This window comes from Calypte anna, unplaced genomic scaffold, assembly GCF_003957555.1.
Source record: "Calypte anna isolate BGI_N300 unplaced genomic scaffold, bCalAnn1_v1.p scaffold_193_arrow_ctg1, whole genome shotgun sequence".
In the NCBI taxonomy this organism is placed as follows: domain Eukaryota; kingdom Metazoa; phylum Chordata; class Aves; order Apodiformes; family Trochilidae; genus Calypte; species Calypte anna.
The window spans coordinates 25,273-47,560 of NW_022045475.1; the positions used below are offsets into that span (position 1 = coordinate 25,273).

The following is a 22,288-nucleotide window of genomic DNA, read 5'->3' on the forward strand; positions in this document are numbered from 1 at the left end:
GGGGGAGGGATTGGGGGGGGGGTTGTATCGGTGGGATCCCCCCCCCTTCTTCCTAAGGGAGAGGTTTTGGGGAGGGGGGGATGTAAAAGAGGGGAGGGGGGGGCACCTCTTGTGTGTCAGAAAGCTCTGCAGATGAGGCTGGGGAGCAGGTTTGGGTTTTTTTTTTGGGGGGGGGGGCACCTGCTCAGACTGGGGGGTACCCTTGGTCTAAGAGGATGGGTTAACATCCCCCCACCCCCATCCACCACCTTTTTTTTGGGGGGGTGGTGATGGACCAGGGCCCCCCCACCCTGTTAGGGACACACAAGCACTGCCTGGCAGGTGATGGCAAAGGTGGGGGGGGGCAGCACCCCTGCTTTGTTTTGGGGGTGGGGGGGGATCCCCATCCTGGGGAAAGCTGAGGGGGGGCTGCCCTGGCCCTGCTTTGCATCTCCCCCCCCCGAAGACTGGGGGGGTGGTTTAGAGCCCTCTGTGCCCCCATTTTGCAGCTCCCAACTGTGTCCTGCAGACCCCCAAATCCTTGGTCTTTCCCCCCAAAAATCCTTGGTCCTGACACCCCCAAATCCTTGGTCTTTCCCCCCAAAAATCCTTGCTCCTGACACCCCCAAATCCTTGGTCTTTACTCCCCAAATTCTGGGGGTTTTGTCCCCAAATCCTTGGTCCTGACACCTCCAAATCCTTGGTCTTTCCTCCCCAAATCCTTGGGGTTTTTCCCCAAATCCTTGATCCTGGTACCCCCCAATCCCCTGATGTTTTCCTCCTAGATCCTTGGTCCTGACACCCCAAATCCTTAATCTTTCTCCCCAAAAAATCCTTGATCTTTCCTCCCCAAATCTTTGGTTTTCCCCCTCCAAATCCTTGATCCTGCCACTCCCAAATCCTTGATCTTTTCCCCCAGATCCTTGGTCCTGATACCCCCCAATCTCCTGGTGTTTCCTCCCCAAACCCTTGGTTTTCCCTTTCCAAATCCTTGCTCCTGACACCCCCAAATCCTTGCTCTTTCCCCCCAAACCCTTATTCCTCCCCCCCCAGCCCTCTCTCCTGTGCTGCCCTGGGGTGGGTGCCAGCTGGCTCCCCTCTCCCAGCACCCATTATAGGAGGTCCTATTTTTGCAAAGAGCAGAAAGACACCCAAGCAGTTAAGGAGGAGAGAAAAAAAAAATACAAATAAAAATATCTGTTAGCTGAGAACCTCCTGGATTAGGAGGAGGCTCCTGTCATGGCCATTTCTCTGCCCTCATTGATCCTTGGACCCTTCCCCACCTTTAACTTTTTTTGCTCAGCACCCAGAGTTACACAATCCTTGTTCAACCTTCTCCTTGCAGGCTGAAAGGAGCCATTTTTTTTCAGGAATTGTTCAAATCCATGACTTCCAGAGGTGTGCTCCACCTTGGAGATGCACACTGCCAGCTCCACCTTCTCTGGAATGGCTCCAAGTGATTTATTTTTTAATTATTATTAATAATTTTTTTTTTGTTTGCTTCTCATGATTTAGATCTGGCCTCAAAGCAAAGTGGACAACCTGGATTTTAAGGCTTTTCAGGCTTCCTGCTGCCTATGGGGTTTTTTTTTTATTTTGCTTTGGGGGTTATTTTCCCCTTGGAATAAAGCTGGAGGGGCTTTATGGATTTGGGGGGGATCATTCCTAGATCTGTGTCTGGGTGATTTGGAGGTCTGCAAACCATAAATTTGCTAAATCCCAAGAAACTGTGTGGTTTTAGGTGGCCTTGTTCAGGGAATTCATCCATCAGGATTCAGCTGAGCCTTCCCCACCCCTTCCCTTCTCCTCAGGCTTCCAATTTATGGGCTTTACCCACTCGTTTGGGGAAAAATAAGCAGGTGGGGTGGAAGTTAAGGTGTTTTTTTTTCCAGAACCTGCTGGCTCCAAGAGTCCTGAGATCACCTGGAGGTTTGATTTCCCCCAGGAATGCTTGGGACACTGATTTGAGTGCCTCTAGAAATCTGGGGAGAGAAATCTTTTTCTTCCCTGGCTGTGATTATTGTGGAAAGGTGGTGACATTGTTGGTGGTTATTAATAATTTAAAGCCTGCAGATAAAAAAGCTCATTTCACTCCCTTGGAAATGCCTACAATTAAGTAGGATGTAGAATTTTAACTATGTTTAACCTATATATTTACATCCCTAGAGCCCTGCAGAAGTGTTAACTATAATTATGTTTAGGCAGGAGAAATAGAGTGTTTCCATTTGCCTCAGTTTTGGGCTTCAGCTCCTACTCACTCACTTCCTGCTCTTGATTAAAAAATCTCTCATTTTGGGGGATGTCAAAAACTGCTTTTTAGTAGCAGCAAACTGAGAATCAGTCATCCTCAAACTTGGTGCTCTTCTTGGGTGGGAATCTGAGGGATTAACTAGGGCTGGTTATTTTGCTTAACCCAAAGATAGACTCAGACTCTCTCCCCAGCTTGGGAAATGCACATTTTACAGGTTTTACAGGATGCTTTGGGATGCTCTGGTGCTCAGGATCACGTGGGCTGGATGCTCAAGCTCAGAACTTGAACATTTGGGGTTTTTCTTTTTTCCATGTGAGCTTTTCCTTGCCCACAAGTGCTCCTGCTTCATCCCACCACCAAACTGTGCCTCCAAGGTGTGCCAGGGAAGTGATGCTGAGCATTAGGGCTGGGGGGGATCTTTCCCAAAGCCCTCTGAGCATGGCTGAGGGGTGGAAACCCACCCAGCTCACCACCTTTGCAGCTGCACCATGAAGAAAACTCTTCAAAAAACCCCAAACCAAGCCAGGAAATTGATATTTAGACCCTTGGCTGAACCAGAGGAAATAATCTGGAGTGATTTCCTAGCTGGGGGTGCTACTAAAGCTTTGCACCATGACAGAGATGGTGAGAGGAGGATCTGGTGCCCTTTTTTTTTTGGTTGGGGTGTACCTAAAGCTTCCCCTCTTTGCCATCCTTTCCCAAGCACACTTCTGCCTCTCTTAATTTGTTCTTTCCCAGCTGGAAGACACTTGAGGAGTGTGTGGGGGCTGCAAGACCCCTGATGGGATGTTCTCTTCCATCTCAGCTCTCTGATTCCTGGGGGGAACCTCCCAGAAATGTTGTAGATCATCTCTTTAATACCTAATTAAGGTTTGCTGCTGGGAGGGAAGCAACTCCAGCAGCATCAGGCACTGCTTCCCTTCCCTCTCTGCCTTTGTAGCCTGGGGGAGATGCTGCCAGAGCCCAATCCCATGGGATTTGTTCAGCCAGGTTCCCAGTGCCTTGGACAGGAGCCACAGGATCCAAACCAGGTTGGAAGAGACCTCCCAAATCATCCTTTGATCAGCACCATAACCAACTGCTAAACCCTCTTGCAGGAGGAACAGCATCAGATCAATAGCTCCTGTCTCCAGAGGCTTTGGAAAACGTTCCCCCTGGGCCACTTCCAAGTGGTTGGGAAGCTCAGAGCCTGTGCTGGTGCATCTCCCTGGCTTGCAGCTTCTCAAACACTTTTTTTTTTAATTTGGTTTGTGCTTCCTACCTTGTTTTAAATCCATTCAGCTGCTTGGTTGAGCATTTCCTCCAGTTGCAGTAGTTTGGGAGCTGCAGGGAATTTTTATAGCCCTGGTTACAAGGACAAAGGAACTTTGGGATTGGGGGCAAAGCAAAGGGGAGGCTCAGGGAGATTTGATTTTATTTTTTTTCAAGACAAAAATTGTTGTTAAGAGGAAGAAATACTCTGTGGCATCCCTGGGCTTGCTCAGGGTTTTGATGTTGCTGTTTTGTAGCTGAGAGGGAACCACTTGGAGGGGAGGAAAGGGTTGGGAAAGTGGCTGGAAATGGAGGGAAAGGCCAAGGTGCATGTGCTCAGGCCTTGAGGGTGCCAGAAAAAAGGTGCAAATACCATCTGAGTCAGGATGCAGTGGTGGGATCTGGAAAAAGCAAATTGTGTCATAGTCCAGCAACTTGTCTGGAGCCAGCTCAAGAAGGTCTGGAGTGCTGATAGCCCTTAAAGCATGAACCCCACGAGATCTCTTCAAATTACTTGAGAATCTGGGATTTTTAATATTATTTTGGGGGGGTAGAGGGCTCTTTCCTGCAGGAAAGATGCTGCCTTCTTTTGGAGTGGGCAGAATGGGTGCTGATTTTGCAGCTTCATGTGGCAGAAGTAGAGAGCAAACCTCTTGGGGCCACGAGTTCAACTCTAAGACACTTCATGTAGCCCCTGCCTGCCCCAAACCCTTTTTTTTTTATTTAAGGGATGAAGCTTCCCTGATCCTTTCTCCATCACCTGCAGCAGCAATGTTCAAAAACACTCCTGGTGCCAAAACCCCAACCCTGGGGGCTAAAAACCCTTCAGAAAACCCCATTAAGACATCAGAAAAAGACTGAGTTGTCTTTTTTTTTTTTTTTTAATTTTTATTTCCTTTGACAGCAACACCAATGCTGGAGGTGGGATGGAAAATCCTTCCCCTCCTCCCTCTGTTTCTTTTTTTTTTTTCTTGTTTCCTTGGATATCAACCTGGGAAAGGTTAATCCCATTCCTCTTTGCTTGCTTGGAGGGTCCATTCTGGAGCAGCTAAAAAAAAAAAGCTTTCATATACAGTGCCAAAATGGGATTTTTTTTTTTTTAAGATATATTTTTTTCCAGTTAATAAAAGAAGGCAGAAGGGAATTTGTCTCCTCTAGCTGTGAGCTTTGTGGTGCTGCTTCCAGAGGCAGGAGAAGGCTGTTCCTTAGGAAGTAGGGCAGGGTGCTGGCTGAAAATAGCAGCAAACGCCTGGGAGCTAAATAGGAGGGAGCTATTTAGGTAAATCCTGGGGTCTCAGTAGGGGCAGAGCTGCCTTCTAATCTAAAGATACTCCTTGGAGACCTATATTTACTCCAGGATCCTTCCCAGCTTGGCTGATTTTCAGGTGTTCCCTGCTGGATCCTTTGCCCTTCCTCTTGCAGGTTGGCTTGGGAGGGGAGGGGGTGTTTTCCAGACCTTGATGTCTTGGCTGGGAATGGAATCAGGCAGGAGGGAGGAAAAAGACTCCAACATTATTATCCTGGCATGCAGGGACTTGGCTCTGTGTCTGCCAGGCTCCTGGTGCCCAAGAGACATGTGACAGTGACACTTGAGAGCAGAGAGCATCTCTGGACCAGAGGTGAGGTGGTGGCTGCTCCAAAGAAATCCCAGTGGAGCTTTGGAAGGTTTCTGGAGGAGGAAAATGCCCCCTCAGACCTCCAGGCACAACCTGGCCACTGTGTTCCAGCTTGGAATGCTCAACAGGATCCCAGATTTCCATGAAGAGCAGAGGTAGGGGTCAGCATCTTGAGGGATTCCACCTCCTCCATCCTGGGTTTGCCTCTCCAGAGTCTCTGCCTCTCCAGAATCTCCAGTTTTCCCTCCCATCCCAGTGAATATCTTGGAAGTGGCTGTGAGATGGGATTTTAAAGCATTTTTTTTTTCTTGCTGGAGCAGGGAAAAACCAAAGATCTCTCCTCACTGCCTGTGACAAATGGTTTGGGGTGAAGCTTCAGGAAAACAGGGAGAAATGTTATCTTACCAGCCATCCCAGGAAGAGTGTGCAGTTCCCTAGCCTGGAAAAAGGATTTTCATCCCTTTTCTCTGGTGCTGTGGTGTAATCAGGGTGAGAAAATGGCTTCTCAAAGAGCAGCAAGGATATTATCCCAAAAAAGGTGATAACAGAGCTTTCCTGGAAGAGGGGGACTGCTTCCAGGGATCAGGGATAACTGTGGGGGGGGTGCTCCTGTCATTCATCTCCATCCCTGGCTCTGGGAAGCTGCTCTGGAAGCATCCCTAGGAATTACTGAGCCTTTTTTTTGGGGGGGGGTTTACTTTTTGCTTTGCAGGAAAACTGCTCTGGCTGATTTCCAGTGGAAACACCAGGAAGATTTTAATGACTCTGCAACTCCCTTCAGCTTTTCTGCACCTGGGGGTGCTTAGAAGGTGATCTGGGGGTCTAAATGCCAAAAAGTGGGAATTTCAGCACAGTTTTAGCAGCACTGTTTTGATCCTGTGTTGCTCCAGGTTGGAGCTTTGAGGTGGGAAGTGGAACCAAGACCTTGTGTGAATTTTATTTATTTTTTTTAATTTCCTGCTGCTGATTGCAAACACCCAAATCCTCTTTTCCAGGCTGCTCTTCCCACTTTTTGCTGGAGGCAATGGAACACTCTGGCACCTCAGGCTGCAGGAGGGGAGGTCCTGACTGGTATTTTCATGGTATTTTTTCAGCTTAGAGCTGCTGATTCCTGCTCCCAACCTCATCCCAAGTTGGTTTGCGGTGTGTAAAACTCTGGTCTGCTCTAAAAACTGAAGCTGGCAACCCCTGCCCTGCCAGGCTCAGCTTTTTTACACTTTTTTTTTTTTTTATTACACCCCCCAGCAGGTGGGGGATTTGCCTCTGACACACACAAAGCCTCTGCTGTTCTTCTATTAATGATCTCTCAGTGGCCAGGCTGGCAGCTCACTAACCTTGGGAAACAGGTGGTGAATTTCCCTGCCTGCTGACATCTAGGAATCCCCTCCAGTCTCCCTTGGGGACCTCACTTGGCTTTGCTTTGTGGTTTTTTTTTCTGATAGCAGCAGCTGTTTGCTCCAGCCCTCAGCATTTTCCTTTTTTCCTGCTTTTTCTTGCCCTCCAGCTTAGGAGAGACCATCCCCAAGGTGGAGCTGATGAGAAGGTGCCAGGTTTGCCATGGGAGGGGGGGATTATTTCATAGCAATAAATCTGTTTTTAACTGCTAGAAAAACCCACAGAGCTTCAGGATCTCCAAAAACATCTTTTGGGGCATTTGTGGGTGTTTTTTTGAGGGATTTAAGGAGCTCCTGTCCCCTTCAGAGAGGGGACAGATTGTCTCAGTGACAATCCCAGGCAAATCCTCCTCACTGGTGGTCATTAGGAGAGAAACCTCTGGATAGCAACACCACCACTGCAAGCTTGGCAGACCTTTCATGCAAAGAAAATCTCAATTTTTCCATCCTTCCCCAGGAGGCTGAGGAAACCCAGTGGATTTTGGAGCTGTTCTTAAAGCATTTTGGCCAAGAGCTGCAACCCAGGGTCAGCTTCATTGCCAGGGCAGGAACCCTCAGCAGGAAAAGAGACTTCTCCAGGTGGAAAGCAGAAAGGAAACTCTCCAGGCTGAGAGCTGGGTGGCTGATGGGTGGTGACAGCCTTAAGTCTCTGCTGTTCTAATTAAATACTCCTGCTTTTAATCTCCCTGGGCTCCTTGAGGAGTGCAGAGAGGCAGCAGAGTGCCAGCTCTGCCTCATGGGGCCATCGTTGTTGCCTCTGGGCTCCCTGGCTCTGGCACTTCACCCTCTCTCAGCAGCCAGGGTTTACTTTGGCAAGGACACCTCTGGTTTTTTGTTTTATTTTGCTTTTTCCTCTCCTGACACCACTATTTGCTATCCCTGCTTTGCCAGAAGAACACTTAACAGCAGAATCACCTGCCATCCCCATCCAAGTTTTTTGGGGTCCACGAGTTTTGGGGGGAGGTTTCAGAAGCTGTATGGCTTCCAAAGTGCTGTCTGGCTTCCAGAATTCACAGGTGGACAGAGATTTGGGCAGTTTTTATGATTTTCTACCCTCTTGGCACTGCTCTGAAGGTTTCTGCAGGGCTGTGGGAGCTCTGGGCATGGCCTGGGTTATGCTCATTTTGGCAGAGGTTTTGTTAGGGTTTGCATTTTGATGCACAGGGACTGTTGCTTGGGTTTGGCTTGTTGTTTTTTTATTTTTTTTTAATTAAATACACCTAGTTCTGCCCAGACTGCTTGTGCCAGGTTCTAATAAGAGTCAAAAGTGCCCTCAAAATTCAGGTGTTGCTTCTTGGGTGTCTGAGGGTCAGATTTGCTGATGGGATGGGTGTCACTTTGGTGTCACAAGGATTTTATCTCTTCAAATAAATCATCTTGGCAGAATTTGAGGTCAAATACAGATGATTTTTAGGTTTTTTTTTCCTCAGGAGATGCTCTGGTTATCCTGCAGGAAGGAATTGAATAAAAGGGAGGGAGCAGAGGCAGTTCTGACCCAGTTGCAAACTGGGAATTTCCCTTCAGCTCCAGCAGCCCAGCTCTGAGTGGCTTTGGGTCAAACTGGGGCACTCAAAGTGCAATCAGTGATCTTCTGGATTTGCAGGAGGGGAGGAATTTTACACTTGGAAAATCCTGGATGAGAAAATTACCCAAAAATTGGGTAATTTTTATATTACCCAACTACCCAAAAATTGGGTTGCTCTGTTTGCTTTCCTTGGTGACTCTTTGGAGGTATTAATGACATTTATGGTACCAGAGTCCAGTGGCAAGGGGAGAAGTTATTTTCTCAGGTGGTGGGAATTTATATTATATATAATATTATCTATATTGGTATAAATTAGTGTTGTTTCTCCATAGCTTCTGTAGCTGGAGAGAGTGATTTCTCTGCCACAGCAAGCTCAGGCCAGCCCTACTTCAGCCTGAAGAATCATAGAATCATAGAACTGGCTGGGTTGGAAGGGAGCTCAGAGCTCATCAAGTCCAACCCTTGATCCACTCCTGCTGCAGTTCCCAGCCCATGGCACTCAGTGCCACATCCAGGCTCTTTGGAAAGATCTCCAGACACGGAGAATCCACTCCTTCCCTGGGCAGCCCATTCCAATGCCTGATCACCCTCTCCAGAAAGAAATTCTTTCTCATCTCCAACCTAAACCTCCCCTGGCACAACTTGAGACCCTTTGTGCCCTCTTGTCTTGCTGAGAGTTGCCTGGGAAAAGAGCCCAACCCCCCCCTGGCTCCAACCTCCTTTCAGGGAGTTGCAGAGAGTGATGAGGTCTCCCCTGAGCCTCCTCTTCTCCAGCCTCAACACCCCCAGCTCCCTCAGCCCTTCCTCACAGCAATTCTGCTGGATCCCTTCACAGCCTCCTTGCTCTTCTCTGCACCTGCTCCAGCACCTCAAGCTCCTTCCTGAACTTCCTGAGCTGAGGGGCCCAGAACTGGACACAGGACTCAAGCTGTGGCCTCCCCAGAGCTGAGCACAGGGGCAGAATCCCTTCCCTGGACCTGCTGGCCACGCTCTTCCTGAGCCAGCCCAGGATGCCATTGGAATTCTTGGCCACCTGGGCACACTGCTGCCTCCTCTTCAGCTTCCTGGCAATCCCAGCTCCCTTTCTGCCACTCTGTGCCCAGCCTGGAGCTCCCCATGGGGTTGTTGTGTTGAACCTCATCCCGTTGGGATCATCCCAACTCTCCAGTCCTTTGGACCTGCTCCAGCACCTCAATCTCCTTCCTGAGCTGAGGGGCCCAGAACTGGACACAGGACTCAAGCTGTGGCCTCCCCAGAGCTGAGCACAGGGGCAGAATATGGTCAGAATTTAGCTGTCACTTAAAAAACCCTATCCTAATCATCAAAGCCTTCTTGTCAGTCATACTTTCCATCAGAAAAACATTTTGGGGCAAAACCCAGATTTCTTTGTCAAGGCTTTATTTGAAAACTGGGGATCAGCTGTGGTTTTTTGCAGACTTTTAGGGAAATTTTGCACTGGGGTATCCCAGGGGAGAGCAAACCCCAGGAGCACCAACTGAGGGATTTGGAAAGCCAAGGCATCCCAGCATCCCAGCACCAGGAATTTGGATGCTTCATCATTTAAAAATCATCAAGATGATTCTGGGATAAATTGAATATCAGGAGAGTTAAATTGACTCTTTGCTGCTCAGCTCTCTCCTTCCTTTTGATCTGGAAGCAAAAAGCAGTGGGAAGGGGTTGGCTGGGATGCTGCTGGAGGTAACACTCAGCATCCATCTCTTCCAGGTGGATTTATTCCCTTTTAATGAGTGCAAAAGCTCTGGTTGATGCTGAGAGTTCAACTTTCCACCAGTATGAAATGGCCTCTCTGCTGCCTTTTTTTTTTTTCTCCTCTGCTGAACTTTTTCAGATGTTTGGTGTGAGCTCAGGACTGGATTCTGAAGAGCCAGATGTAGGTTAGGTGTGAATGGGAAGAGGAATGCTAAAAATACCAGCAGGCTCTTTGGAAATCTGGGGAGAAAGGAGGAAAAAAAAGCAAACCCTGAGCTGCTGCTGGTGCTAGGCAGGAGGCTGCTTTCTCTGCACCTTTGGAAGTGTTTTGGGGGGATTTTCAGGCAGATTTTTCAGTGTTTTTACCTTGGAAGGTTTTACCAGGAAGCTGGGTGCAGCTTCCTCTGGGATGGCAGCTGGACATCTGTGTCCCCCCTTCTTATCAAACCCATGTCAGGTATGAGCCAGCAATGTGCCCTTGTGGCCAAGAAGGCCAATGGCATCCTGGGGTGCATTAGAAAGGGGGTGGTTAGTAGGTCAAGAGAGGTTCTCCTCCCCCTCTATTCTGCATTGGTGAGGCCGCACCTGGAGTATTGTGTCCAGTTCTGGGCCCCTCAGTTCAAGAAGGACAGGGAAGTGCTTGAAAGAGTCCAGCGCAGAGCTACTAAGATGATGAAGGGAGTGGAACATCTCCCTTATGAGGAAAGGCTGAGGGAGCTGGGTCTCTTTAGTTTGGAGAAAAGGAGACTGAGGGGTGACCTCATCAATGTGTTCAAATATGTAAGGGGTGAGTGTCAGGGAGATGGAGTTAGGCTCTTCTCAGTGGTGAGCAGTGATAGGACAAGGGGTAATGGGTGTAAATTGGAGCACAGGAGGTTCAAGTTGAATATTCGAAAAAATGTTTTTCCTGTAAGGGTGACAGAGCCCTGGAACAGGCTGCCCAGGGGGGTCGTGGAGTCTCCTTCACTGGAGACATTCAAAACCCGCCTGGACACGTTCCTATGTGATGTACTCTAGGTGGCCCTGCTCTGGCAGGGGGGGTTGGACTAGATGATCTTTGGAGGTCCCTTCCAACCCCAAGGATTCTGTGATTCTGTGATTTCAGGTGGAGAGGGGAATTAGGGGCTTTTTCTACCTTCCTTGAGCATGAGAACATGATTTAACTTGGGCTTAGTTTTCTCTGAGCTGTACTGACTGCTTCAGAGTGCCCAAAATCTATTTTTTTTTCTCCCCAAAGTGCATCTGCAACCATCTGCTCACCCATCTCTCTGCAAGATCCTTGATTTGATGAGGAGCAGGCAGGCAAGGGGGGCTCTTGCTTTGAGATTCACTCCCAGATGGGTGTCAGGAGGCACAGATAAATCACTTTCAACTTTATTATGGAGCTTTTTTTTTTTTTTTTTTTTTGGATGCTGGAAGCCTCAGGGTGAGCAGAACCCCCTCCTTTTTTGCTTGGAAACCCAAACCACTCAGGGGGAAAAAAAAAAAAACCAAGGCCAGCAGCCCTTGCTCCTTTTTCAGTAATGAATCTCACTTGGTTGCTTTGTGCACTCATCCAAGGGACTCCCAGATATATAAACATTCATTTGAGGATCATTTTGTTTTCTCTTCCATGGTATTTGGCTCTTCTTGGAGGTGTGGATCAGACAGCCTTACTCTGCCTGCTGCTTCCAGGCCTGAGGAAGGGGGAGAAGAGGATTTTTGCACCCTAAATTACAGGCTACAACCCAGCCCATCTTGGAGGAGCTTAACAGGGACATAGCTGGAGAAATCCAGAGCAGAATTTTTGCACTGCTGGGCTCTGGTTTTGTAGAGGAGCAGTTTTTATAATCAGATTTTCCCATCTTTAACTCCCCCTCTCCTCTCAAAGGGCTCCAAGTTTTTTTTTTCCTGGGCTGGCAAAGAAAACCTGGATTAATTCAGGAGTCAATAAGTCTTGCACCACATTCAAGCAAAGATTTCCCAGTCCTCTTGCTTTTCCTGGATTCCCTCAAGCACAGCTGACCTTTCAGTCCCATTTAACCCCCCATAATTCACTTCCAGTGGGGTCCTGGAGTGTGTGAGTTGGGGGGCAAAGTTCCCAAAAAAATACAGAACTAAAGACTGGATGGCAGCACATGGACACAACACTTGTTTGGATTGTTTGGAATCTTTTATCCAGCCTTTTTATTAATTCTCATCCCCAGGCAGCACCTGGAAGGAGCTTGCTCTGAGGATGAGCTGCATTTTCCTGCTGCTCAGGCAGGTTGTGAGTACCCACAGCAGGTTTTTTTTTTTGTCACTCCCTCAGAACTGAGTATGAATGAGGATTAAATTCATTTTTTTTTCCAAAGAAAAATGGATATTTGCCTGGGAGCTCACTGCTTTTGCACTCAGTTGGCTAAAGCCCTTACACAAGTTCTGCTGGCTAACAGGATTACTTGCTTTGACAACACTAATTACTTAAATACTTGTCCTGGTGCCCTGCTGCATGGGGCAAAGGGGCATTGCTGCCTTGGGGGTGGGGGGGGGATTTCTGGGGCTCCAATCCCAACTCTGCAGCCTGGAGGATTTTTTTTCTTGCACACAGGTTTTTTTGGGGGGTTTCTCAGTGCTGCATCACCAGACCAGTGGTTTGCTCTGGGGAATTGGGCAATTTTTATTAATTATTTTGGGTTTTTTTGGAGGGGGGTTTAGCAGGAAGCACAACCAGGAGGAAAGTGGAATAATCCCTTGCCTAGCAGCAGCTTTTGTGGCCTTTCCAGGAGGATGCTGCTTCCTCTGGCATCTCCAGAAGAGGTTTGAGTCTCTGCTGGCAGAGGAGAAACTGATTCCTTCTCCTTCCCAACTCCTTGTGGGAGTGAGTGGAGCCCTGCAAAGCCAGCAAGGGAACTTACATAAAACTTCTTGGCTGCTCTCAGCAGCCTGGCCTCATATTTTCTCTTGCATAACTCCACTTGCTGGAGCTCCCAAGAAAAGGCAAAGCAGAGGATGCCAGGAACAGCTCAGGGATCTCTTCTGGGATGTCTGAGGAGCAGCATTCCTGCTCCCATCCCTGCCTTTGCCAGCCTGGGATGATGGGAATATGGAGCTGGATGATTCCTCTTCCTCTCTTCTCCTCCTTATAAATCATTTGACCTCCAAGTGCTCTCAGCTGGGAGTCAGCTGGCAGATGTTAGGACAACTGCCCAGTTTGGATGAGTATTTACAAATCATTTTCCAGTTGCTTACTGGCAGGGATTGCCAAAGCCTCCCTTACCCCCCTCTCTCTGTGTCCTGTGTTTTCCCCCAGCTCCTTTTGCCCTCCCTGGATCCAACCAAATTTCTTTGTGTCACATCTACAGCTTCCCCTTCATCCTCCTCCTGCAAACATCCTTAGAGAGGGGGGAAAAAAAGAGAAAAAATCCACGTGAAATTCTGGAAATTCTGCAAAATGTCAAGTTTATCTTCAATAACCAAGAGGGGGCCTTTTTTTTCCTTTGGCTGTGGTGATGAGCAGTAAAAAAAAAATAGAAATATTGCCCAGCCTGTGTTTAAACCTCATTAATTGGCAACTTGGTGGGGCAAGCACTGCATGTGCCCTGGAGCCTTCAAGGCACAGGGGGGACTTTAGCAAGGACCCAGCAGAGCAGAATTTGCAAAAGCCATGGATGAAAGAGGGCCACCAGCTCTCCCCTTTCATTCCACCCACTCTTGTTCTTCCTCTGCCCTACATTTCCCAGGATTTGAAAATTGATGTTCAGCTCCAAAGAAATCTCTGGTGCTGCCTCTCTCTCTCTCTCTCTCTCTCTCTGCCCCCTGGGTTTCCAAGCTCAATTCCTGCTCTTTTTGCATTTAAAGGAGCTGGGTTGCATTCCTCTGACTCACTCTGCCAGCTGACCACCAGGATCCCTTTTTCTGCTAAATTCAATTTATTTTGGGACAGGGCTGGGTGATGGAGAAGAACATTTGCAACTTTCTTTGCCATGTCACAGCTTCTTTCCACTCTTCAAACCTTGCTTTCCCCACATACCAGGATGGCAGCAGAGTAGGAGATGGCTCAGGAATGGGTTTCCTTGGAGGAGGAGCACCAGGCTCATCCAAAGGGCTGGAAAAGGTTCACAGAACCATAGTTTGGGGCTGAAGGAACCTTCAAGACCATCTAAGGGACACCATGGAACACCTCAGCCATGGGACATCTCCCAAGCCCCATCCAAACTGGCCTGGAACATTTCCAGGGATGGAGATGGAGCAGCCACAGCTGCTTTGGGAAATTTATTCCAGAATTTCTTCTTCCTCTCCAACCTAAATCTCAGTTTTGAGCTCTGGCCTTTTCCCCAAGAGGTGTCCCCAAGGCTGGGAGGTTGAGTGGCAGCACCTCTGGTACCCACACCAGGGGAAGAGCATCCCAAATCCAAACCCATCCCAATATCTCCTCCTTCACCATATTCCCAGCTCACTCACCAGCCAGGGCTTGGCTTTGGTCCTGCTCTGCCCAGGGGGTGTCAGAAGGGCTGAAACCAAAGGGCTGAGGGGAATGCTGAATATTTGGGGTGTTTTCTGAAGGAAATAGACCCAAGACCATCTCTGCATCCTTGCCATAAGATGCAAATTCCTCAGGAGCCACCAGCCCCTGGGCCCCAAATCTGGGGGTGCTCCAGAGGATTTTTCATCCAGTTTTTCTCTATTTCCTTCTTCCTTCCTATATATATATATTATTTTTTTTTTCTATTCAGGCCTCTTTCCTGGAATATATTTTAAACTTCAATTTTTATTTTTGAAAATGTTTCCTTCATCTTTTTTGGGATCAGCCAAGCCCAGGAGCAGGTAGATGAGGAAGTCAGATGGTGCTCACTCCTAACTCTTTTATTTTTGTATCATATTCCATTTTTTTGTGTTCTTCTTCTGCTGGAGGTCACCTTCTCACAAATAATACAATTCCCCTGCATAAAACTAATAATAATGACTTTTGATAGAGTGTTTTTCTCCTTAAATCTAAAACCCAGGGAACCTGTTGCAAATAGATGAGGCCTTCCCTTGCCTTAAAGACTGAATTTCCTCAAAGTTTGCACACTTTTTCCTTCATATATATATATTTTTTTTTTCTATTCAGGCTTCTTTCCTAGAATTTATTTTAAACTTCAATTTTTATTTTTGAAAATGTTTCCTTCATCTTTTTTGGGATCAGCCAAGCCCAGGAGCAGGTAGATGAGGAAGTCAGATGGTGCTCACTCCTAACTCCTTTATTTTTGTATCATATTCCATTTTTTTGTGTTCTTCTTCTGCTGGAGGTCACCTTCTCACAAATAATACAATTCCTCTGCATAAAACTAATAATAATGACTTTTGATAGAGTGTTTTCCTCCTTAAATCTAAAACCCAGGGAACCTGTTGCAAATAGATGAGGCCTTCCCTTGCCTTAAAGACTGAATTTCCTCAAAGTTTGCACACTTTTTCCTTCCTATATATTATTTTTTTTTCTATTCAGGCTTCTTTCCTAGAATTTATTTTAAATTTCAATTTTATTTTTGAAAACGTGTCCTCCATCTTTTTTAGGATCAGCCAAGCCCAGGAGCAGGTAGATGAGGAAGTCAGATGGTGCTCACTCCTAACTCTTTTATTTTTGTATCATATTCCATTTTTTTGTGGTGTTCTTCTGCTGGAGGTCACCTTCTCACAAATAATACAATTCCTCTGCATGAAACTAATAATAATGACTTTTGATAGAGTGTTTTTCTCCTTAAATCTAAAACCCAAGGAACCTGTTGCAAATAGATGAGGCCTTCCCTTGCCTTAAAGACTGAATTTCCTCAAAGTTTGCACACTTTTTCCTTCCTATATATATTTTTTTTTCTTCTATTCAGGCCTCTTTCCTGGAATTTATTTTAAACTTCAATTTTATTTTTGAAAATGTTTCCTTCATCTTTTTTGGGATCAGCCAAGCCCAGGAGCAGGTAGATGAGGAAGTCAGATGGTGCTCACTCCTAACTCTTTTATTTTTGTATCATATTCCATTTTTTTGTGTTGTTCTTCTGCTGGAGGTCACCTTCTCACAAATAATACAATTCCCCTGCATAAAACTAATAATAATGGCTTTTGATAGAGTGTTTTCCTCCTTAAATCTAAAACCCAGGGAACCTGTTGCAAATAGATGAGGCCTTCCCTTGCCTTAAAGACTGAATTTCCTCAAAGTTTGCACACTTTTTCCTTCCTATATATATATATTTTTTTTTCTATTCAGGCCTCTTTCCTAGAATTTATTTTAAACTTCAATTTTTATTTTTGAAAACATGTCCTTCATCTTTTTTAGGATCAGCCAAGCCCAGGAGCAGGTAGATGAGGAAGTCAGATGGTGCTCACTCCTAACTCCTTTATTTTTGTATCATATTCCATTTTTTTGTGTTCTTCTTCTGCTGGAGGTCACCTTCTCACAAATAATACAATTCCTCTGCATAAAACTAATAATAATGGCTTTTGATAGAGTGTTTTTCTCCTTAAATCTAAAACTCAAGGAACCTGTTGCAAATAGATGAGGCCTTCCCTTGCCTTAAAGACTGAATTTCCTCAAAGTTTGCACACTTTTTCCTTCCTATATATATATTTTTTTTTTCTATTCAGGCCTCTTTCCTAGAATTTATTTTTAAACTTCAATTTTATTTTTGAAAACGTGTCCTCCATCTTTTTTAGGATCAGCCAAGCCCAGGAGCAGGTAGATGAGGAAGTCAGATGGTGCTCACTCCTAACTCCTTTATTTTTGTATCATATTCCATTTTTTTGTGGTGTTCTTCTGCTGGAGGTCACCTTCTCACAAATAATACAATTCCCCTGCTTAAAACTAATAATAATGGCTTTTGATAGAGTGTTTTTCTCCTTAAATCTAAAACCCAGGGAACCTGTTGCAAATAGATGAGCCCTTCCCTGTCTTAAAGACTGAATTTCCTCAAAGTTTGCACACTTTTTCCTTCCTATATATATATTTTTTTTTTCTATTCAGGCCTCTTTCCTGGAATTCATTTTTAAACTTCAATTTTTATTTTTGAAAACGTGTCCTCCATCTTTTTTGGAATCAGCCAAGCCCAGGAGCAGGTAAATGAGGAAGTCAGATGGTGCTCACTCCTAACTCCTTTATTTTTGTATCATATTCCTATTTTTTGTGTTGTTCTTCTGCTGGAGGTCACCTTCTCACAAATAATACAATTCCTCTGCATAAAACTAATAATAATGACTTTTGATAGAGTGTTTTTCTCCTTAAATCTAAAACCCAGGGAACCTGTTGCAAATAGATGAGCCCTTCCCTTGCCTTAAAGGTTGAATTTCCTCAAAGTTTGCACACTTTTTCCTTCCTATATATATTTTTTTTTCTTCTATTCAGGCCTCTTTCCTGGAATTTATTTTAAACTCCAATTTTTATTTTTGAAAATGTTTCCTTCATCTTTTTTGGGATCAGCCAAGCCCAGGAGCAGGTAGATGAGGAAGTCAGATGGTGCTCACTCCTAACTCCTTTATTTTTGTATCATATTCCATTTTTTTGTGTTCTTCTTCTGCTGGAGGTCACCTTCTCACAAATAATACAATTCCCCTGCATAAAACTAATAATAATGGCTTTTGATAGAGTGTTTTTCTCCTTAAATCTAAAACTCAAGGAACCTGTTGCAAATAGATGAGGCCTTCCCTTGCCTTAAAGACTGAATTTCCTCAAAGTTTGCACACTTTTTCCTTCCTATATATATATATATTTTTTTTTTCTATTCAGGCCTCTTTCCTAGAATTTATTTTTAAACTTCAATTTTTATTTTTGAAAACGTGTCCTCCATCTTTTTTGGGATCAGCCAAGCCCAGGAGCAGGTAGATGAGGAAGTCAGATGGTGCTCACTCCTAACTCTTTTGTTTTTGTATCATATTCCATTTTTTTGTGTTGTTCTTCTGCTGGAGGTCACCTTCTCACAAATAATACAATTCCCCTGCATAAAAACTAATAATAAGGGCTTTTGATAGAGTGTTTTTCTCCTTAAATCTAAAACCCAGGGAACCTGTTGCAAATAGATGAGGCCTTCCCTTGCCTTAAAGACTGAATTTTCTCAGTTTGCACGCTTGGGGTTCAGCCACATCCCAAGGGCTGGGAGGCTGTTGGTAAAAGCAGCTTCAGTTTGACTTCCTGAGCAGTTTTCCATATTGTTCCTCCTCCCTTACTTGCCAGTCCCTGGGCCCTGGTGTGGGTTTTGTGTGGTTTTTTTTCCCTCCTGCTTTTGCAGATATTTGCATGCTTTCCTCTTTTAGTGCGACGTTTCGGTGACAACCGTCCCTGCCAAATCAGGAGGCAGCATTCTCTGTGGATGGAGGTGGCTTTTAGGCTGCATACGGTGGCTTTTTTAAACATGCTGAGGGGTGGATTCAGCAGCTTTTCTTCTTTCCAGCCTTTTGAGAGCCATCATTTCAGGGGAATTTTGCTCCTGAGTGAGCGTGCGCTCGCCTCGGAACGAAAAACAAAACACAGCCTGGTAAAAAGGCTGTAACCCCCCCCCCCAAAACAAACCAAAAAAAGATATATTGCTAACTTCTTCACTTCCATTTCCAGCTGTCCCATTCCCTCCCACGCAGAGGCTCACTCTGAAGGAGGTGTTTGAGGATGGGAAGCCAAGGCTGGATGTCTTGAAGAGCCACTTGGTGAAGGAAGGGCGCTTGGAAGAGGACGCGGCGCTGAAGATCATCAACGATGGGGCTGCCATCCTCAGGCATGAGAAGACAATGATTGAAGTGGAAGCTCCCATCACAGGTCAGAAAGCTTCCCTGGGGCCAAAATACTGAAAAAAAAAAATCCATCTAGGAAACACAAGCAGGTTCCTTCCATCAGCAAGGTTTTCCCATTGCCTGAGCTCTCAGAGGGAGAGGATTTGGGTGGCTTGGGGCAGAGCACAGCCATGCTGTGCTCCTTGTTGCTGTCGTGACCTTTCTTTTCTTAGCCTGTAATTCTGTCCCTCTTTTGTGCTGCTCTTCCTCCCCTAGTGTGTGGTGACATTCATGGGCAGTTTTTTGACCTGATGAAGTTGTTTGAAGTTGGAGGATCACCCAATAACACCCGCTACCTCTTCCTGGGAGACTACGTGGACAGAGGCTACTTCAGTATAGAGGTGACAAAGCTGAGCCTGAGGCTGCTAATGCTCATCTGACCAAAAAAATCTTGCACTGAATTAACAAACACAGACCTCACTTTTGCTAGATTTTTCTTCCTCTGGTCAGGTTTTCCATGCAGGGAGGAAGACACAGGTAACAGGATATGATTTGGGGCAGAAAAGCCATGTCCCAGTGTCATGCTTTTGAACTGGATCCTCCCCCAGTGGCAGGGGTAAACAGCAGCAGTGGGGTTAATGACTAAACTCTGGCTTCTGAACTCCAGTTTTAATGCCACTTGTAGCTGTCAGTCAGGGGAACAAGAGAGAGAGCTGATTGTATGTTGCAGGCAGCAGGATCCTAGCAGGCAGTGGGTAGAAAGTGTTGGAAAACTTGGAGGATTCAGCTTAGCAGGGAAAAGAAAGCACTACCCAACTGAGTCACTGCTTCCCCACTGTCCCCCTGAAAGCAGCAACTTTGTGATGCCAAGGATGGGGTCAGGAGAAAGGAGCAAATCAATCACCTGGGCTGCTCTACAGCTTGCTGGGACCCAGGAGCTCAGTGTCAGGGTATTTTCTTGTGGATCTGGCCATGCTGGGTGACAATCTGCCTTGTCACAACCACCCTGTCCCAGCCATCAGCCAAACATCTTGGTGTCTTGTGTGAGGGGTTTTTTTGGCAGCTCTCTGAGATGCCACCAAGCAGGTAGGGGGGGGATGCTGCAAGCTCCTGGGCTTACAGGGCAAAATAAATCCATGGGGCCCTGTGGGTGCTGCTGGTTTGAAAGGAAGGGACAGAGCAGGCAGAGTTGGGTGGGAGAGGAGAGTTTATTCCAGTTGGAAAAACCTCCTGGGGCTTGTTTAGGAAAAGTGGGGGGCAAAGAAAACCTGGAATAATGGGGTAAAGTGTCTTTTTGAAGTCAGAGGGTGCACAGCACAGAGGAGGAATCTCTCAGTTCAGTTTTGGGGAGGAACTCTCAGGTGAGGCAAACACTCTGAAGGGTTCAGCAGAGGATTTAGGGGAGTGCTGACTGACAGCTTGTGCTTCAGCAGCCTTCTGGCTTCCTTCCAGCCTGGACCTCTGTGTGCTCCCAAATCCTGAGGGTGAGCCAAGGTGTGAGAAGGAGCAGATTCCGGGATAGCAGGGACGGATGCTGGAAAGGTGGGGTTGTGCCTGTTGGGATTTCTGCTGGAGCTGGCAGGAGGAGCCCCTAACCCCTGGGGAGGAAGGGGAAGAAGAGGAAACTGAGCACTTGTTTCAATTCCTTGGTTTGTACAAGTCAGGCCTGCAGTATATTTACCTGGAAAAGAGATTATATCATAGCACAGCAACTCTTTGTTCTGGGATAAGATGTGGATTTTGTTGTTGTTGTTATTAACCAAGAAACCTTTAAATGAGAGTTGTCACACCCTGTGTCTACCCCCAGATCTTACAGGTCCTGGGTGGGGAAGTGCTGCTTCTCCCACTCTTTGTTTTTTACCCCGTGACTGATCTGATGGGGGGATTTTTCCTCCCAGATCTGCAGAGGTGAGTGCTGGAGTTAGGGATCACTGCCTTGGCCTCTCTGCACCCTGGAAGAATTCCAGGGATGATGGATGATGCCATGGACACACCAGAGATGGTGTGAAGAGACATTGCATTTTTTTTTCTCTTTTTTTTAAGGTAGAAAGTCTGAAAATTAGAGGTAAACTCCTTCAGGTCTCTGTTGTGGCTTGAAGTTCTGACCCAGGGCTGGTGTTCTGGGGCTGAAGAGCTCTGGGGCAGTGAAATAAAAGCAGAAATCTTCTATTTCATGCTGCTCTTAACCCTCCTCCTTCCTCTTTTACCCCCCCCAACATCTGCAGAGAGAAAGCCACCATTACCCCACGTTGATCTTTCACGACTCAGGGTGGGTTTTGATGAGTGTGTGTGGGGGCTGAGCCAAATGTCAGTGGTAAAGCAGGAGTTGGAAGGCTCAATTCCCTTGTTCTTCTTTCTTTCCACCTACAGCAAAGAGATTTTGAGAGGTTGAAGAGATTCCCACCTGGGTGTGCAGTTTCTATAGTGAAACCACAGGAGGTTTGCAGCTGGTGTGGGGAATCACTACAAGAAAAGAGTTAACAGTGGCAAATGGGTCTCTTTATATATTATACATAAATATATATATACATATACACACCTTATATATATATTATGTATATATATACATTATATATTTGGTTAAAGATGCCTCTAAAATGCCAGATTGGTGCAGCTGGATCCCTGAAGTGTGGAAATTGCTGATCTGGCAGCATTTGGGGTTTGGAGTTTTGAGCAGGACAAGAGGAAATGGTCTCAGGTTGCATCAGGAGAGGTTTAGATTGGGTCTTAGAAGAAACTTCTGAAGGAAAAGGATAATTAAACCCTGGGCCAGGCTGCCCAGAGAGGTGGTTGATCCCCATCCCTGGAGGGATGTGGTGCTGAGGGGGACTTGGTTAAGCCCTGGACTTGGTGGAGTTGGTTTAATGGTTGGATTTAATAATCCTGGAGGTCTTTCCCAACCAGAACCCTTGGGTGATTCTGTGATTCTGTATCCCAGGGGCTCAGGTGATGGAAAAGCATCCAGCTTTTCCCCACAAGGAAGGCAGAAGGAGGGAGCCAACACCATCAGGAGTCAAACTTCTGCATCCATGTGCTGGGTGGGGAATATTATGGAGTGTCTGCCCAGAGCAGCTGATAATCATGACCTTTTAACTGAATGAAATAGGAGGTAATTGTATAATTGCATCCTGATTCAGGCACTCAGGAAACAAGATGCAAAACTGGGGGCCAAGGAGGTGTTAAGGCAAACTGTGGTGCCTGTCAGCAGCCCAGAGAACTCTTTTCAAGCTTTCCCCATCCCTCTGCTTGGTTGGCAAGGTAAAAGGAGCAGTTTTTGGCTCAGACAAAACCTTATTTTATATAAAAAAACCCCAAAAACAAAACAACCCCAAGAGCCTCTGTTCATCAGCTCAGCTGGATGTCTTCAACAAATTATTTCTGGGCCTCTGGCTGAGAGAAATTCTCATTTAGAAATGTTCATTCCCAGCGAGTACAATGAGACCATGAAGCCTGGTTTGGTTGGGTGGGTTGTTTTTTTGTTTTTTTTGTAAAGAAAAGAGTTGTGAGGGGGAAAGGGGAGGGGAACAACCATGTGAGAGGGTTGATGATGTCTGAGGGAAGGAGACAGCTGATGGCTGGGGGAAGGGGACAAAGCATTTGTCACCAAGGCTCTGTTGTGACAGTCAGACCACGGGCTCAGATGTTGTGAAGGAGTTGGAAATCAGGCTGGACACCTGGGTTTTGGAGATGCTGATGAGGTCTGCGAGTGGGAAAGATGCTTTTTCCAAGTGCTTTAAGCTTTTAGTTCCATCTCCTGGGCCTTTCTGCAGGAAAAGAGGGAAAGGAGAAAGGAGAGATCCTTGTCCGTGTTGCTTGCTGCGGGACCATCCAGGTCTGGGAACATAAAATAATGTTTTATTAAGTTATCAAGTGAAAC

General features: G+C 46.3%; 1 protein-coding gene across 1 annotated transcript in view; it reads left to right on the top strand.

The window, feature by feature from the left end:
* The window catches only part of LOC103526355 (serine/threonine-protein phosphatase 2B catalytic subunit gamma isoform), a 29,076-nt gene that overhangs the window by 909 nt on the left and 5,879 nt on the right, over positions 1 to 22,288 (top strand). Inside the window, exons 2-3 of the mRNA XM_030468632.1 lie at positions 18,260 to 18,457; positions 18,688 to 18,812. Coding sequence (XP_030324492.1) covers positions 18,260 to 18,457; positions 18,688 to 18,812 — 323 coding nt within the window. The remainder of the gene's footprint in view (positions 1 to 18,259; positions 18,458 to 18,687; positions 18,813 to 22,288) is intronic.